The sequence below is a fragment of the Melanaphis sacchari genome, unplaced genomic scaffold, assembly GCF_002803265.2.
Source record: "Melanaphis sacchari strain LSU unplaced genomic scaffold, SCAv2.0 Contig31_pilon_pilon, whole genome shotgun sequence".
NCBI classification, from domain to species: domain Eukaryota; kingdom Metazoa; phylum Arthropoda; class Insecta; order Hemiptera; family Aphididae; genus Melanaphis; species Melanaphis sacchari.
In genome coordinates, this window is record NW_020271193.1 from 3343964 (window position 1) to 3360021 (window position 16058).

Consider the following 16058-nt stretch of genomic DNA (forward strand, 5'->3'; position numbering starts at 1 on the left):
CAGCGTCTGTAGCAGCAAATGTTTTATGTGTTTATACATGAGTTTTTCATAGATTTCAGTAGATAGAAAAACATAAATTTATAAAATGAATATACATTTTGTCTCACAAAGCGTGCAATATAGACATATACTTTTTTATTTACTTTAATTGTCGTCGTCCACGCAATGCATAATTATGTCTACCGATAAACCTCTCTAAGATTCACGGCATAAAAATTGAAAATTTATGGCCCATGGGAAATCCGGAGACCTGTGAAAACACCTGATCGTGTGTTTCGTTTGAATGCGACACCTCACCCGGTTTTGACCACGTGGAAATATATTAACCCTCTGTCCGGTCCGGTACATAAATCAGCCATTTTAATCGAGAGCATAATATACAATGCTAGTATACATTTTATGTATTATATTTTCGTGCGTAAAGAAAAACTATTACGGAACAATCCGTATCTTGGACAATTTGCAACCCACAGCTATAAAGATAAATTCGCGATACCTCGTTTCGCTCTTGCCTTCTCGAACGACGTTTAATATACGCATGTGTCGCGCTCGCGATTTAGTGAAATAAGGCATTCTGGGTCGTTTAAAAACGTGGGGTCGAAGCCTTAAGGTCGAGACAGTAAATCACTGTAGGTACCCGGGTGAGAAGAAGTTAAATAGGATGAAAAGAAAAGGGAAAAAAATCGAGTGATTTATCGCTAGCGTGTAACTGAACAGACGCACCCGTGCTGAACACTCGCTGAATTTCGGAATTTTAGTAGGTATATTAAAACCACTATATTATAACCTGTGTCTACTTTTTTTTCAATTCTCTGTTTATAGATGTCCCTTGTTTTGGTGTTATTTTTATTTTTAACATTGGTGGTCAAGTCTATAGAACTATAATAACGGAAATGTGTGATGCTTGTACATTGTTGCAACATATGATATTTTATGTAATACACTATTATATATATATATATATAATAATATAATATTTATTAATATAAAATATATACATAATATTAGTTATAAACATGTAATACATATTCAATCACATTTTTTATGATGATGCGAATTTATGAACTCGTTAATGTAGACGTGAATTTAAATTAGATCAAATTTCCAGTGTCTGATCATTAATAATCACGTACATATAATTTTTATATAAATTTTGTTATTGCAACACACATGCATTTAAATTATCATTATATCTTATATTATATTTGTGCATCTTAGTGATAGACGATAAAAATAAATAGAATATTTAAGTTCACAATTATTGAATAGTGAACAATACTTTAGCCAATAAATAGCATCGTACCATTAAAAAAAAAAATATATCAATTATTTTTCTCAGCTCCATCTAACATTTTGTTTCTACTTAAAAAGTAGCTCAAAAATATTAAGTATAAAATTAAATTAAATAAAAATTAATTAGTGTGTAAATAGACTTAAGACAATATTATATATTACATTTGTGTAGACATCACGAGTTTCGTAAAATTATTTTCTCAATCAAAAGACTTTTAGGGTTTACAAGGTTGAGTAAAATTAAGGGTACGACTCTGAAATAGTTTTAAAATTTTACTACGATCATTGATTATATTATACAGTACACGATTCAATGGTACAAGGGTAGGTAATTCAAACTATGATCTCTTGTAAATTAACCGGATATCATTTATAGCTAACTAAAAATACAACAAACTTCCAACCTATAAGGTTATGTCAAATTATTATGTTTTTTTTTTTTTTTTTTTTTTATAGGCTGTATGAAGGATTGAGTTAGGTTTCCATTGAATTAGTTAGAGAAAGAAAAATGCCAATAGGGTCGCGTGTGTCGAACTTTTATTGCGCACTCGTTTGTTTACCGTTATTTCATTTTTCCGGTTTCGATATTTAAAGAGGACCTTATACATTATGTGTGCATAAAACATCATCAATTACCGTATAACACGCTACCCTTCCAAGAGGTTATTAATTTTTATTTTCTTCGATGGGTTTCCGCAGTGTGACGATGGGTAGTGCTAAGGGGATTTGTTAATTGATGTTGATTTTTGTTTCACATTTTCCCGGCCTAATGGAAGCAATTAGAGTCTACGAAGAAAATGAATACGATATAATAATTATTTAACTTGTCACGAATTACCATTGAAAATATTCACTGTGATAAAATCTAAATAAACTACAACTCTTTCTTCACTTTTGCTGATTAACTACGTTGTATTAAATAAGACAGTGAGTAAACAGAACGTAATTTTTTAGTTTACTTTTATCAAAAAAAATAAAAATAAATGTTTTTCATTTTATTTGTACAATATAAACTATGTGTTATTTACGCTTGAAATTTGACATACATATTTTATGGAAACGCGCATACAACTATAAAAATTGTTTTTGTTTTGAATCGTTAACATACGAGTATGTTTGAACATTAAACAGAAGCATATCTTGCATAGACAATATAAAAGTCTTACCACTTAGATTGTGTATGGTTCTTGTATTTTTTAATTTTATAAGTAATATATTATTTCTCTCATTTTATAAATCATCTATTAGTGAATAATATTGTTCTAAATAAAATAACATTTATAAAAAAAAAAAAAAAACTTAATGTACTTAGTCCATGATAATTAGTCTTTGGCCGTTATTGAGAATTTAGATCGTTCGTGGATATGATACCTTAAAACTTAAACGTACTGTTTATCAGAGATTGTGCTCTGATAATAATTTATTATTATTATATTTGTATACACAATACGTTATACATAGACGGTGGAAGAGTGTACTCACAGTTTATCAGCAATCCCTTCATACACCTCATCATAAGTTCAAACATCTGTGATCCGATATATTCCATGTAACAGGGGCATAGTGCTAAACGATTTTTGACTAGAACGAGTTCAATTTCCAAACTCACTTTTTTTTTAGTAATTGGTGAATTCGGTCGGTTCTATCTGCTCACATTTTCATACACCATATTTTTATTTTTTTTTTTTTAATTTCCAGTAAATTATCAATGACAACTTATAAAATATGATTCAAATAGTTTGTTAATGTTACTTTAAAATACTAATTTAATTTATTATTCATATCAAATGCGTCAAATAATTTATTCAATTATTGTTAGGTATACCATTTGAGTTAAACTTCTATTGAATGAGAAATCTTTAGTCGGTTAGATAGTTTAAAATTATTATCTCATTTCAATTTCAGAATGACCGGCTTTTGCCTACTAAAGATGCGGACTGACCTGTATAATATAATTGTATATTATGTACCATATTTTTAATCAAATCGTAACACATTTCTTTACGTATTAATATTATTTAATAAATATTAAAAAAAGCATATAATATCTCAAACTTCGAAGTCTTTGCCTATTGTCATATCATAGCAAATTAGTCTCGTTGGAGTCACTTGCACTGCAACTTTATACCACGAGGTTGCGTGATGTTTTTAAGTGGTCACTACGAGTGTCCGCGATTCGTTACCTGAGAGCAAATAGATTAGTACGCAGCGCATAACGCTAAAACAACTTAACCAATATCAAATTGAATTACATTTTATGTAGAATAAAACATTTGAAAATGGTATAATCTTCTTAAGACATTCTAGTCTAAATCTAAAATAAGTTGTCCACTAGATGGCAGAACTTATTTTTTCACTTAAATTTTAAAACAGATAAGGATAATAGAAACTAAATAATATTGACTTGTGATAATAGAAGTTAATATTCGGCTTTTTTTTTTTTTATATAGGATGTACGAATTATAGGTTTTATTACAAATTATTCTGCTTCATTTCCTATCATTAACAAAAATTATTACTTAGATATATATGCGTATAGCATAATTTATTTTTGTTAAGCTATAATAACTACTTGATTAAAGTTGAAAAAACTTATCAAAACAATTGAAATATTAAAACCTAACATACGCATTTCTATATAATATAATATTTTTATAACTTTAATATGTTAATTTTTTACTGCATTTTCTGAAAAAGTCTTATAAAATAATATGTCGAACTCTCACTAATATTAATATTATATAATACAACATTATAGTGGTTTCACGTAGACATTATTGCAATGATATTCATATTTTAAGCGAGAAATATTATGACTGTTATTGTTATATTATTAATGATGTCTGTCTAAAACATTGCGGTGATGATAATCGACTAAACTTAAACGTTGATATCAAATGATACAAATGTACAGTAATAATAGTAATATTAACACAAAACAAAATAATATTCGCATATATAACTAGCAAACCAGCATTTATCACACTTCGTGACTCAAACGAACGACAAAGTGTTTAATAGTAATACTAATATAACTTTTAGTAATACACTATCTACTGCATAAAAAATTATGATGAAGGTTTTAGGGGTGATAACAATTACAATTCAATTAAACTATGCGACAAAATAATACAAGAATTTGTATTATTTTGCTCGTTAATCATTATTTTATTATTATAAAAATACCGTTTTGAAAGCCCACACAATAAAAGTGTAGCATCTTATACGAATAATTTAACAGGGCATTCTACCGTATCCTCCCCCCTCCTATAGGATTTTAATAATACAGGAAAACGAAAAACCCGGTTGGCCATCTCATATACTGAAGTACATGTCTACGTTATTCAATACTGTTGTTATACTGTTTCGGGAATGTATAATTGTTCATGGACTTTTCTAGATTACACGTGACGTTGTTTAAAGTGCTTGTACTTATTTTATATTCTGTGTATGAAGAATGAGTGAAATTAACTGACAAACTCGGAGGCCTTTAATTGGTGTCTAATTAACGACGGTACAATATTATAATAACAAATAACTCACTATGTCAAGGTTTGGTTTATTTGAGTAGAGTTGATATCATTAGGTTTTTATAAATTATTTAGCATGTACAAGCGATGGCTAGTAGATTTATGACTGGTTAAAAGGTAGCGACAATTTTTCCAGACAATTGACGGGACAAACAATTTGACCGATGCTTTCTGCTACTCTTCTTCATCGCTCTACAGCTCCTCTGTACTATACATCCTTTAAAACTAAAATTAAATTAAATTTGTCGTGTATGTATATTTTTATTTTTTCTCTTTTCTCTTCATTCTTCTCTTTTGGACCGTCATCTATCCTCTAAAATTGCATTATTTCAAAACGACGAGGGTAAAATAATAATAATATGATTGTGTCACGAAAAGAAAAGGAGGGACCGAGTTTTCACGGTCGTCAGAAGAACTGTCAACCGTTGTCAGAGCACGGGTTTCCCATCAGGGCATGTAGAGTAGAATAAAATCTATAACTGTACCGAAAAAAGGATTCGGCGATGACGAATTCAATGAAACAATTATTATTACTTCAGTCGTAAAATTTAAAAAACAATACACCTATGAAGTATGTTTTTGTGAAGTGGACCGATGATGACTAGCTACACGTGTCAAAAATTCCAAGCACTATTTTTTTAATTTTTTTTTTTTTAAATAACGCATTTTATAACGTATTAAATTGAATGTATTTGTTACAAAATACAAATAATTTATTAACAATTCGTATAAAAATAGAATACAATATTCCTAATATGTGTAAATATATATATATTGTATACATATATACCTATAAAACTCGATTATTCTATATTTTTCTAGAATGATTTAGGTACTAATAATTATTAATTTTAAATAATTTTTCTTTGTATAACCTTTGGATTTATGTATTTTTCTTTCACTTTCTAATTAAGATACATTATTTTATAATATTTGAGTTAGTAGATCAACTGTGATGACTTTTATAGTTTAGAGTGAGTGGGTTCGTTGTGTTTTAAAGACGCTGTTAAAAATATATAATGATTTTTCGATATCATTGTGAGTCATAAGAATTCAGTTGAAATAATGTTGTTACATTTGTTAGATAAGCTTCCTCGCTTAGTTTTTTTTACTTGTATCTATTGTTTCACTTATTCATATATCCCGTCATTTTTTATTTTTAATAGCTATTTTATCATGTGAAAAAATGGATCTTAGTAATTTATTTGATTTAATCGTGTAACCGTTTATATATTATTATTATTAATTTTGAAGTTGTATTGTTCAATATTTTGTTTCCTTCAGTGCAATATGTGAAAGAGTTTAAGAAACATAAACATTTTATATGATTACTTGATATATCTGCTTAAAATTTAAAATGTATGCTGTATATTGTGCATCAGTTAAGTTTTATAATACATATCAAAAATAGAATATTTTTCTCACGTTATGGAGACATTTTACTCAAAAGTAAACTAATCGATTTTCCGAATAACTTTCCATTAAGTTGTAGTGCCTTTCAGATTTTGTTGATTGTTTCACTTTTGAATATGCGCTTAGGTCCCAGTTGATTTTCGTCAATTTATTCAAGGCTTATAAAAAATGACAGTCATAATTGACGGTTTAGCTTTCAATTTGGAGTATGATATTCATATTATCTCTGTTCCAATGGTAATACACAAATATTTTTGATGTAAAAATATAGAATTATTATGTCATAATTACTAATTCTTTTATCCGTCATGGTGGACAGGCTTTTAGTTTATATGATTATTATAATAGATTTACGAAACTGTTGACAGTTTTTGTAAATGTTTATTAAGTTCTTAATTTGTTTCGTTTCGTTTTGTTTTTATAACTAAATATTATTTTAATTTTCTCGACACGTCAAAAGCTTATCGCGTAAAATATCTAGATAATTATATTATATATTTATGACTTACGCCAAATTTCATTATTATCTATTTATCAGAAACTTTATATCAACTATTACTTGCTATTGAACCAAAAAAACAGCTTATTTTATGGATATTAATTTATAACATTATGCAAATTGTTTTGGCCTGTCATTGCTCTATCACATTAATAATTAGGGGCACTCTCGGGAACAAATGGCCATCAACTGTTAACGCAATGAGTACTTCCTTTTGATATATTGATCGTTACACCCAAGAAACTAAGTTTAATTCTCAGTTGAGTTGATTTTATGCCTCATGAATTATAGTGAAATAACAAATGCAAAATATGGGTTTGATGCATGATAATTAGATTCCAAGTTTAATACATTAATACTCAAATAGTTGTTGGATCATACATTATCTCAATTGAACTTGTTACCTATCGATTATTTTAAGTGTTTCTTAAATTTGAATTCAAGTATGTATAAGCATATTTTCCATTTTCTTATAACTTATAGACTTTTGTACGGAAATTGCTTAGCCAGATGTGAGAGCTTGTCGAAAGACTTTCTGATGAATTACCTCCAAGTAACATATTGTAAAAGCAATCTGTCAATGACTTTTATATTACACTTCATTTCTAACTCAAAAATATGAATTATTCTTTTCTTCTCAATTAATAAATAATTAATTCCTAGCAATTTATTTTAAAGGAAATTTTCTTAAAAAATTGTAATTATTTTTACGTAACAAATCATTTTATTTTAATATCATTGTAGTTGCATCTCCTTAGTCTATATAAAAACATAAGATTTATTAATTTATTAATACTTTATGTAGACACCTATACACAATAAATCCTCATAAAATTAAATTGATTGACTTGCAAATCATAATATTAAAACGACCATACAAGTACCTACTTATATAAACCATTTAAATCTAAAAAAATCTCTAATTTAGTACTTGTTAAAGGAGAAATAAGGGTCAGGAAAACCCATATATTAATATTATTGATTAAAGGGCACTATAAATGTGTATTATAGATGATTCATACGATGTCGCAAGTTTTGCCACCAAAATCAGGTATCTGATATACACGCTTTATTAAGACCTTATTTAAATGCGTACGCAGGGAGAAGATTACGCCCGAGACATAATCTAGTAAATCTATTGGTTATGTCTGTGCTTAAAGTAACACAGTTTGGTAGGCACAAAGAAGAGAAGTATAACAGCTGTTTGAATACATTTGCATGCGAAATTGGCTGCAGGTCGAAACGATTTGATTCCTAAAACGTATAATGTATATAATGAGCGGCGCAACTCGGTATAATAATGTAGCGCGGTCTGATGTCAGTTTACGTTTAGAGACCGGGAGGTTGTTCGGAGACCATACAAAGTGGGTGGAGAAATCGGTCCCAGAACCGGGTGACCTAAACAGTTATCGGATGCTTGGAATAGCTTATACTAGTTCCCAATAGAATGATGTGTATTGTATTCGCATATCATTATTATAACTGTCCATGATGCAACTATAATGCATTAATCGTGTTTTCCCGCTTTTAGATTTAGGTATACATAGTGTTGGAAAATATTTGATTTGTTTTACCTCTTTTAAAGAATGATTCAATGGTTCAATTTTATGAAATATTCAATTTGCCATTTGCCTATATAATGTACTTATGAATTATTATAGTTGTAAAAACTACGAAATTCAGTATCAAACCAATAAATAGCTTAAATATTTTCAGAGTTATCATATTAAAAAGGAAATTATATTTTTTTAAATTTAAAACAATAATATTAAACACTATATTAAATTATTTTAACTATAATATCGTTTAATTTATAATTAATTAAATAACTATTATCATTTATTATATTAGTTGATAATATAATTATTGATATTATTACAAAACGCAATAATAAATATTAGTTACACATTTTGATAAGTAGCTAATTTACATGTGAAAATTTTACTCAGTAACTGTATAGATAACTTAGATACGTGTTAAATATTAATATTTTACTCATGATTTTCATCCACTAAACAATTTCAAAAAGTAAATGCATAATATTCGTAAATTTTATATTTATTTTATTTTTAATTTTCATTTAAATATACTTACATCGCCGAGTCACGCAAAAAACGCATTTATTTTATGTACTGTATTATATATGTATACATTGCATAATATATACGGTATACCCATTTGAGAACGTCCATCCTTTCTTTACCTACATAAATTTGTGAATTGACCGCGCGTGTTTGATCATTGAAAGTTATGATTGTTTTAATTTTAAAGCGAAAGCAAGGCCAGCACTGTCATACCAACTATACCACTGTTTAATATAAATATGAAATCATTAGGTACGTCGTATTATATATATATAACGAAGTATTAGATACACGTGTTGTTTCTTCGTGTGTATAGAACGTTAAAAATAATTTATAATCGTAATTAACCATGTAATAATACTATTATTTTTTATTTTGATCAATATTTCAACTGTTCTGTTCAGTTAAATTATGTTAATATCTAATTTATTTTATATATATTGTGTAATATTGATTAGAATAAAAGTTCTTAATTTGTAATATAGTGAAAAGTATTTGTGTGTCCTTTCTATTATTTTCACCCTGTATGTGATGTACAATATACACGTATTACGTATAAGTAATATTAGTAGTAGATTTCCTTGGATTTCACGCAACCCAATCGAATCGTCGTGTGTATGTGTGTGTGTGTGATATTTATAAACGCACGTATCTAAAATTGCTATATATAGATATAGATACTACACATGAACGGCAGGTCGTTTGTGCCGTTTCGATTTGGAGTTTATTATTTTAATATAATATAATCGATTAATTGCTTGTGATTATTGTTGAATAATTAATAGTGATACGTACAATTGTAATAAGATACATTATATAAATATGTATTTAAACATCAAAGAACTACGGAATATCTTATTGTTTTTTTTTTTTTTTTTTTTTTTTTTTGGCACTTGTCAGCAAATGTCGAATCGTCGAAACGCCTAAAAATAATGCGAATTAAATCGAAGATGACGGTTCCGCAACCAATCCATAGCACGTTCCTCCCACTTTCGATGGTTCAATGACTAAAAACACCAAAAAAAACCGATCCATTTACTATATCTATACACTTTCGAATTTGTACCTTTCAAACCCATGTACGTAATATAACACGGTACACTAGTGTCGCAATAATAATACCATATCGCTCGAACCCATTCGCTCTGGTTCGGTAATATTGTTATTATTTTCGATCTTACAAATATCGCCTTGACCACCGCGGCTAATATTATTATATTACGTTGGTACACCGTGTGGTGAATATAAATCGCATAATATAATATAATAGATAAATTATGAACGATAATTTTTTACCGTATTACATAGTATACGTATACTATTATTATTGTCTCCTATATATCATTGACGGTCATCTATAAAAACGAAAAGCTCTTACATCTGGGTTAGCCCTGTATACAACAGGCACATATATCTAATATAATATCATACTTTCCGTGACACTTGTAATTTCCGCAGCTATAGCTTCCCGTGTGCATATTATAATTATTATTGTACTACTCGTTCAAAGCTTCTTTGATTTCCGATGACGTTTCTTTTTCTTTCTATATAATATGTACCCTGAGCACATATACAGTGTATACACAAGGTTGAAATTCCGGTAAATATCGATTTCCGGTTCGCTGTGGGTGGCGAGGGTCGTATTTTTTCGTTCGTAAAATCGCACAACCCCGCCAGAACCAATCGGATTTTATATATTTAATTAAATACCGGATGCTGCGTGGACGTAAAAAATAACCTTTATAACCCGAAGAATCCGGGACGAGCGAGTTAAAAAATAAAATAAAACAAAGTTGTATATATATAAGCACTATATAAGAGACAATAGACGCATAATTTTCAACAACGACGAAGAAAGTGATTTTAGTGTCGACGTGGCAGGAGGTATTATTTTAGATGTACCTATAACATAAAATCACGTAGGCAGTCGATATCACTATATTCATTTCTTTCGCCGTGAAAACTGTACGTTTATTGTATTTTGATTATACTTTGTATTTTTATGTTATGATATGGTTTTGGACGTTTTAAGATTACTACGCATGAAACGTTCATTTAAGGTACACAAATTACTGCAGTTTATAATTATTATTACTATAATGTTAAAAAAATTCAACTAACCCAAATAATCTGGGTTAGTTGTATTTCAATTTTAAAATAGTTTAATTCATTTTTTATTAAAAACTTACAGTCTGACTTGCTTATTATCATGTTTTGTCATACAATACATTTCAGGTACCAAAATGTTATCCAATAAATTCGGAATCAATGTGTCAATAAAAATATATATAATATATATTACCTTCAATAGTACAGTGTACAATACACGCTAATATTATTACACACAATATGCAATTATAATTTAGTAATTACATGTATTACGAATAAAATTTTCAAATATTTGTAATAACAATATTATATACTTTGTACTCTAATGTAAAAAACTAAAAAACGGCATTAAACAAACGCTAATAACGATCGCTAATAAAAAAAAAGGATTGAAACATAAACTTTAAAAATATATTTTTTGTAGTTACGTAATAAAATTAGAACTTAAGGAATGCTTTTATAAAAGAGATTTTATACCTCATGAAAAATATAAAATGTTTTTGTATCGAATAAATTTATTTTGTTATGAAAAGTTAAATAATTTTTAAAACCAGTTAAGTACATTGGACTCTGCGAACCAAATTCACTTAATTTCGTCTTGGACGGGTAATTATTTATAAAAGTTTAAATTTACACACTTTACTGAAGTCATAGTATTTTGTTCGGTAGCAAAAACTTAAAACAAAATTTTAAGGCTGGGGCCAAAGGTCTATCGTTATAAATAATGTTCTAAAGCCATTTTTCTAGATTACTGTCTGCCGAGATTACCTTGCGATCGAAAACAATTGTAAGTTTTCTGGCGCCCATTCTTGTCTGAAGATAATAATACATATATACTGAATACTGATATACTACATACGTATAATATTGTATACACTAACTTTTTATTACTTTATATTTTCATACGTAGGTAAATGCTAAATAGTATACAGGCAAAAAAATTATAAAATATTTCCTTTGGATTAATTATTATACAACCAGTGTTTTTCGGTGAATAAAATTTCGGTTGATTTAATATAAATATAAAATTAATTATGTTGATTAATTCCTTTTACACAAATGATTTCCATTAAACAGAGAACGAAAAAACAAAACAAAATAAAATCGAAAAAATAACAATGACTTGTCTGTTGATTATGCAGGAGCTTGGGTAATATTATTCAAATACAATGACAAAAGAAAAGTTATTAAAACAAAATTGTCCAACAAGCCTTTTTCCCTTTATTGATTGTATTTTAATATTAAGGGGTTTTAATTTTTTTCCTGGATTTTTTTAAACCAACAATATTTTTTGGGAAGATCAAACAATGTAACATAATATTATATATATTTCATACAGTTTATAATACATTATGTAATTTCATTTAAAATATACATGCATTATACATTTTGAATTATTGTAAGTCACTTTACAATATATATATAATATTTTCTAATACATATCTTCTTAAATTTTATTCTTGTATTCAAATTATTTAAATAACATTTTTTTTTTTTTTGAAAAAAACAATAAATCACAATTTTATTATTTTACAATTACGATCAAGATGATTTATTATAATAAGTAGAAATTCTATTTCTTTATTATATTTAATAAAAATATTATGTTAATGTATTGTTCTTATCATAACATAATTTTTTTATTAAATGCAAGTCGTATATACTATATATATATATTATATATATATATATATATATATATATTATAGATATTATTTAAAATTACCGATTATATGTTTTAATTAAATGAAAAATGTGACATGAAAAGTAAATTAGTGCATTAATGCAATTATACGCAATAGATATTTTTTTTTATATACTATATAAATTGTATAGTCTTATGACACGTCAAACTTGCATACGTTGTAATATTATAGAAACTTTTAAAACTACGTTTCCTCGTTCTATATAATATAAATTATAAACTATAGGAGTTTGAATTAATTTAATTTATAACACGTGTACAAGAGTAAAATTGTGTCTTATTCTAAAACACTAGTTGTGCCATTTATTGAATTTTTTTTAGTAACAATCTAAATAAAAAAAAAATCGAGTATGGACTTATAAAGCTACTTATATTTTGTATTTGTCTGATATAACATAATTTACTTACCTGAATATTATTTTGTTTCAGGAGAGCTCATCTCAGAAACTGTTTGGAAAAACTAAAAGAAATGGTCCCGCTGGGTCACGAATCATCCCGGCATACAACTTTGGGTTTGCTGACTAAAGCCAAGCGGTTCATAAAGGTAATATATATTTATTTAATTGCTAGTCCCGCGGTCACCATCCAGGGGTGTAGTTTTCGGTGAGAAATTATAAACCCTTTTGCCATTAATGGGTATCGCGTGGATATAAAATGCTCGAGCACTATATATTTCTGCAGGATCGCTCAAAGGATTATTAAGTACCTTTGAGAAATCTGCCTGACCACATCAAATGGGCTCTCACGTATAATCAACGACGGCCAATAATTATCGTATTTCTCGATATAATGATAAAGGGTTAATCTATACTCCGCACAGATTGCAGTGCACCATAAACAAGGGGTTGAGGTAATGGAATGGCTAGGGGCAAACAAGAGTCGGTGGTATGAAGGGACACGATAAACATCTACACGTGCGCGCACGCGCTTGTGTGTGTGTACTTATATAAGAGATTAAGCGCAATAACTATGGATTTAATCTGGGCTATTGGGTTTTTCGAGGAAGTGCTGTGAGAGTAACTGTGTTGTTTATGTGTGCGCGTATATATATGTATTTATTTATATGAGCGACAATTTTAATGAAACTGGATGCTGTTTTTAGTTTATATCATGCGACTGACTTAACGCATATTATATAATATACGCCATATATATAATATAGGTACGCAATACTTGATTATTATATATACCTACTACTACACTATATAATATACCTACACGAGCTATAAATATAAACCAAACGCTTTTCTTTACATAAATAATATAAAATATAATAATATGTAAAATTCATATAATGCATAACATAATACATAATAATGTATGCTCGTGATCAATGTTAAAATCGGGATCAAAATTGTTTTTACGTTTGCAATCGATTGAAGTGTGTTAAATGATAAATTTTGGCCGTAACTAGAGTAACTGAGTATATAGTAATACGAAAATACCATCGAAAATTCCAATGCTATTGCTTATTTATTTTATGTGTGAGAATAATGACATTATTTATTTACACATATTATAACTATGATAGAATCCAGATAAATCTGTAACATTGTAAAAAGTGTTAGTAGTCTTACAGTTTTAGGTTATTTTTACTAACACACATTTCAAGTTAATTTCAAATGTATACTAGTATTAAGCAATACTTTTTTACTAAACTCTTTAAAATCTTGAGAGGAGAAGAGGTGAACACCCAAAATCCCCCCCTCTATACGCGCTTTTAAAAACCTGTATTATATTCCGATAAAGTATAATAAAGTATATAATATCATGTTAGCTGCAAATATTAAACTAAGACTATATGCATTTCACGTACATTTTAAGTAATTAAACCAGAATGAAAAATCACCTACATTGTAATCGAATTTATTTATTATTATTTTTTAAAACAATATAAATTAAAATCATTATGTATTAATTCCAGTTTTTCCATTTCCATATTATGATTTTACAACAAGTTATATGAACTTTTTTGACAATCAAATTGTAGGAGTATGTTTCGTGAATAATTTCAAACTAATGGATTTTTTTTTTTACACTGCATGCTTTATAGCACACGTCCCCGAATAATAATTATTACAACAAATAAAATGTCACTTATTCCCCTAGTAGCTATTGACGTCACATCATGGTAACCCTAAATTTTTTATGATTATTATTTTTATTCATTCAATCCGTCTAATTGTAAATAATGTTGAACAAATAAATAGTAACTCCACGTGTTGAATAATTATTTAGTGACCCTAAGTCTAAGGACATACATTAAATGCTATTTCAAGGTGATAAGAGAAAAGCTTTTACTGTCTCGCATGTAATACCTTTAACCTGACTACGCGTGGATGTGCTTTTAAAGGTGACAGTTTTGACGTTATGTCGAATCTAAAGTGTCATTTTTTTTTCCATTCTTTTTCTCCTAAAAGTACTTTCACTAAAATAAATTCCCGAAAAACGTTCTATAACGTTCAATAAATACATATAACATGAATTGACATAGTATTATTATTATTACTTCTATTCTTTTTTTTTCTGTCGACTTTTTAGGACATTGTCCATTATTTTGATTGCTAAAAAACCCTAACTTAACACATTGGGAAACAATATTTTTGATACTTATTTTATAAATATATAATAATGTCTGATTTATACAATATAGACATTTTTGTTTTCTCTATAAAATACCGAACATAATGGGATCGCATAATTCGCATACGTATATGAACATAGTAAGAAGTTTCGATTTTTAATAACATTTGAATATTCAATTTCATCACACTACATTCTCCTTAGGTCAATTATTCTGTGCACAAAAATCGCATTGAATTAAATATCGGTAATTATGTCGTCAGTATTACAAGTAAAATTCGGTTTATATAAATGTATACATAATACATATGAATAGGATTTCGCTAAAAGTGAATTATAGTGTACATTTTTTACAAATTTCTAATAAAAATCAATTTTTTTTTTTTTTTAATGCCAATTAATATCAATAACAGATTCTTTTTGACATATTTTAATATTTCAGTATTTTGAAAATAATTTAAATATGTTAAACTTAATTTTTATGTATTTTATTTAATTATTCTCAAAAAAAATATATATATAAATAATTAAAAACTTTATTATAAAATAAAATAATTGCTATCCGATAAAAAAATTAAAAAACAATATTTTCTATTAAAAAAAATTAAAAAATGACTTATTTAATTTTATTGTAACAAGTTAATTAAGGATGCTAAATAATATAAACATCACAATTTTCCATCACGTTATCTATTAAAAGCACATTTTTTTTGTTAAAAAGTACCCATCTGTCATCTGTGGATAAGAAATATTGATATATTACGAATAATTCAAAATAACTTTTTACAAAGATGATACGAAATTTTTATTTTAAAATGATGTATTTAAGTATTAAAATAAAT

General features: G+C 27.5%; 1 protein-coding gene across 2 annotated transcripts in view; it reads left to right on the plus strand.

Annotated features, from left to right (window-relative positions):
• The window catches only part of LOC112596425 (max dimerization protein 1-like), a 167670-nt gene that overhangs the window by 118378 nt on the left and 33234 nt on the right, over nucleotides 1-16058 (plus strand). For both annotated transcript variants that reach the window (XM_025342094.1, XM_025342095.1), the window contains one exon: nucleotides 13063-13177. In XM_025342094.1, coding sequence (XP_025197879.1) covers nucleotides 13063-13177 — 115 coding nt within the window. The remainder of the gene's footprint in view (nucleotides 1-13062; nucleotides 13178-16058) is intronic.